Here is a 4024-nt window from a genome sequence, read left to right as displayed (position 1 = left end):
TGGGAGCACACCCAGACGCAAACGGACAAGCGGACAAAATATGTCCGCGAGGCGACGCAAACAGACGCTCGCGACCACTTTTGGGCGTCCGAAATGCGTCGCACCGCTGGAGATGCCCTTACGCAAAGATAGAGATCAGAGCTATTTGCTCCCAAAAATATTCCCAAGTTGCACGAATAGTATAGAACTCGTCAATAAGTATAACTTTCAGAATCATGGCATCTGTACCCATCATGTAAGCTTGCTGTCCGTATAGACAGAAACTGGTATACAATCACAATCATTTCAGCCGGTGTCATCGACCAGCTGGTATGGAACTAGCACAAAAGCATACCTGAAACATTACTATTCAAGATCATATCTATCAAATGAATTTCTCGTTGGAGCAATTCCCACTTCGGATATTCAGTCCATAAGAGCATCTCCAGTCGCGTCCCCAAAACGGCGTTTGGGGGACGGCGGACAAGAAATGGAGAAAATCGCGTCCCAGTCACGTCCCCCAAAGCTAAATAGCGCCTCATTTTGTGTCCGGCGTCCCCGGTAGAGACTCTATGTATAGAGTCTCTACCGGGAACGCCGGACACAAAATGAGACCCATATGCATGCATGCAGCCCCTAGTCCCCACATGCCATTCTCTTTCCCACACTTTCTCTCACCTACTTTTCCCACATGGGGTGGTCACTTCTATTAAAATGCATGCATCCGGACGCTGTTTGAGGGACGCGGCTGGAAAGGGTCTCTTTTCTGTACAGATTTTTGATCTCTTTTTGTCCGGCGCGGTCCTAAACGTGCTCCAAATCATTTGTGCCGGACGCTTTTTGAGGGACGCGACTGGAGATGCTCTAAGTACGATCAGGTTAAAGTTACAACATTGACTAACATTCTACAGTCAGGTAAGGAAACAAAAGGTCAAGGTGCCATTGTAAACACAATAATATCATGCTTAACTTTTGTAGTACTGTACTAAAAATAAAACCATCATAGGACTAGGCAAGTATGATTTAAAAAAAGCTGGATGATGTGCACATAGGAGTACTTTTAGCAGGTACGATACTCACTTACTCAACATGAAAAACAGTAATACATCACCAATAACATTATCGGTTTATAGGAAAGCTTCGGGAGACAGTTCAACAAGCAAGACATAGCATCTTGATCATTAGGAATCCAGCATTCTTAAGGTAAAAAAAAACAGATAAATTCTGACACAGGTTGGCATGAATTTGATGCTCCTCAGAGGCTTACCATATCTTGAGCAGAACAATTATTTCTTCAATTTCTATGGGCAAACCGACACAAAAACAAAGACCGCTGAAGAGCTCTCATACAGAAGGGCGAACTCAGAAAATCAAAGGAAACCAAGTGCTGAGCTCTAGCCTAATCTGAGAGCACTAGCACTACCATACAGCAATCTCAAAATAACATGAGCCCAAGTGCATGCTGCTGCAGCGCACCATTTATCCTATATTCCTATTCCCCACATCAGCTATTAACATACCCCAGCTTGAAAAAAATATAGATTGTCGCAAATCTCTGTTGACTACAGCACTACTCCACCAGTGCAGCATTGCAATGTCAGCTAGGAGTATTATTAAGTGAACAATGACCAGAAAATACTCAAAACATTCATTTATAATCACAAAGTAAATAACACATGCAACCAAAGAATTGTAGTACTACAGTTGTTTCATTACCATCTACATATCTGATAAAGTTAACCATCATACATTGATAAAAGTACTTGATGTATCGAACACTAAACTTCAACACAGCGTGAAACTTACAGGAGATAGGTTTGCATATATTGGTAACAGTCGGCGCAATCAATCAAGTTCAACAATGGACCAATAGATCTGTAACTACAGAGCGATGAACTGGAGAGGAAATAGGGCACAGCAACAACAGTAACAGATCTAGAGTAACTCCAGTGCAAGACGAACTTCTCGAGCCCAAAAAGCCTACCAGATCTTGTCGCCCGCCGCCTCAAACCCTAGATCCGGGTGCCCCGAGGAAGGATAGCAGACCCTGGGCCGCGCTGTTGGGGTTGGCCGCGTCGGCGTCGTCCAGGAAGAGGTCCTCTGGCATGCGGAAGGCGCCGTGGGCGGCGACGATGGCGGCGCCGACGAGCATCCCGGAGATGATGAGCGAGGCGACGGGGGTGAAGAAGAAGGCGACGATGGACGCGCCGACGAGCCCCAGTAGCGTCTCGCGGTCGGAGAAGGTGCGGCCGAAGAGCGCCACGGGCTGGTCGGAGGCGCGGAAGATGTAGAGGAAGCACCAGGCCGCGAGGACCCCGAGGAGGATGAGGAGCGAGAAGGGGTGCGCCAGGAGCGAGGCCCCGAGCGCGAAGGCCACGACGGCGGTGTAGTTGACGCGGAAGTAGGTGAGGTTGCGGCGCAGGCGGGAGGTGGCGTCGGTGAGGGAGTCCGGCCGCGAGAAGGCCGAGCGGTCGACCATCTCGGCCCACGGGCGCCGGTCCGAGAGCGAGCGCCGCGCCGAGTCGGAGATCCGGCTCAGGAAGAGGCGGAACGCCGGCGTGGCGATCGGCGCGTCGGAGCCGGCGGCGGCTGCCGAGCCCGCGGGCGTGGGGTTGGTGACCGGGAGGAGGGGCGGCGGTGTCGGCGCGGAAGCCATGGCGAGCTCTCGGAGCAGATCTCGGCGTGCTCTCCAACAATCGGGAAGGGTTGCTGCAGAAGTGGTGGTTGCCTCTTTTGCCTGGGTCCTTCCGCTTCGAGTTATTCTTCCTTGGTTTGCTCTGTAGGATCGACGGCACGTTAGGCTGTTACGAGGGTCCGCATGTCAGTGTATACCTCGTTTTGTTCGATGGAGTATTTTTCAGCATTTCGTCGGCTGAAGGAATGAGGGTTTTTTTCGTCAAAGTGGCTGAGAGAATGAGTTGTTACCAGTCATGACTCATTGACTGTGGACCGGGTCCATGAGACTATGAGATCGTCTACTTGACGGATTCGGTTCAATTTCAGCCGAACAGTGGAACAGATCGCAAAGGGTTGAATTAACGAATCTATTAATCGAGAGTTACATCAAAAATTACAACAGTAAAACACATGCAAAAAAAAACTACTATCAGAAAATAACATCAGAAATGACGGTTGAGGGAGTCTTGGTCTTCTGTTGCACCGAAACGACCGCAACCATGTCCACACCAATAAACCTCCACCGCACCAACATTGTAGCTCAGGAGGGAACTCGACGGGCTAGCAACCTAGCAGAACTTGAGGATTCAAAAGAGTAGGGGTGTTGCGGCAATGCCTTCAAGAAGGTGAATGGCACGAAAATGTGTCATCACCGTCGATAGAGACCAAGGTCCTACAAAACTTTCACCCAAACACCAAACCACCAACCCTAGAGCTCGGGCTAGAACCAAACCAAAAATAACATATTCCAATAATATTGGGAATAAGAACATCGGCCACATCTATGGTCCGACGCTAACCTAGCAAGCCTCCCAAGGCATTAGGAAGGTGGCCAGCAACCGGAGTGAGACCGTGTAAATGAATCCATGGGAACACATCTGTAGGTACATGAATCTACATCCATCCTAAAAAATTCAAATCCTCAAAAATAAAATATGTTCTTGTAAACATAGGAGCCCTGGAAAGGTCTAAGAGCATCTCCAGCCGCGTCCCCCAAAGGAATTTGGGGTGGGCCGGACGTTTGATCCTCCCCTTTCGTGCGTCCTAAAGCCCTTTTCCGTCCGGCGTGGCACAATGCGGTGTCCGAAGCCCCGAGCTCATCCCAGCTACACAGGAGACGTTGTGGGGGCGTCGGACGAAAATAAAACCCGCGTCGCTAGTGGCGGGCCAGCCTCATCAGCGACGCAGACTGTCGCGCACCCCGTCGCTTACCTCTGTCCAATGCAAATTAATTTCCGGCCAACAAAGTTGCAGTTTCCCGCATACCGAGACGTCTCGTCATGCCTTGTCGTGCGTGCCGGCGTTAAAGCGCGCTACCGCCCCCTCGTCTGCCTCCGGCGTATAAATTGTTGTGCTCGCTCATCGTCCC

The 4024-nt window shown here is 50.0% G+C and overlaps 1 protein-coding gene across 1 annotated transcript; it reads right to left on the bottom strand.

Annotated features, from left to right (window-relative positions):
- Positions 1-1703: 1703 nt before the first annotated feature.
- On the bottom strand, positions 1704-2861 carry LOC124650477 (PRA1 family protein B2-like). The gene has a single exon (XM_047189997.1). The coding sequence runs from the start codon at positions 2633-2635 to the stop codon at positions 1985-1987; it is 651 nt and encodes a 216-aa protein (XP_047045953.1). The 5' UTR covers positions 2636-2861; the 3' UTR covers positions 1704-1984.
- Positions 2862-4024: the final 1163 nt, after the last annotated feature.

The sequence above is a fragment of the Lolium rigidum genome, chromosome 4 (assembly GCF_022539505.1).
Source record: "Lolium rigidum isolate FL_2022 chromosome 4, APGP_CSIRO_Lrig_0.1, whole genome shotgun sequence".
NCBI lineage: Eukaryota > Viridiplantae > Streptophyta > Magnoliopsida > Poales > Poaceae > Lolium > Lolium rigidum.
The sequence above is the reverse complement of the archived record's forward strand: the minus strand, read 5'-3'. Positions and strand labels throughout refer to the sequence as shown.

Coding starts and splice junctions, on each gene's coding strand:
- LOC124650477 (XM_047189997.1), bottom strand. CDS start 2,635: ATGGCTTCCGCGCCGACACCGCCGCCCCTCCTCCCGGTCACCAACCCC.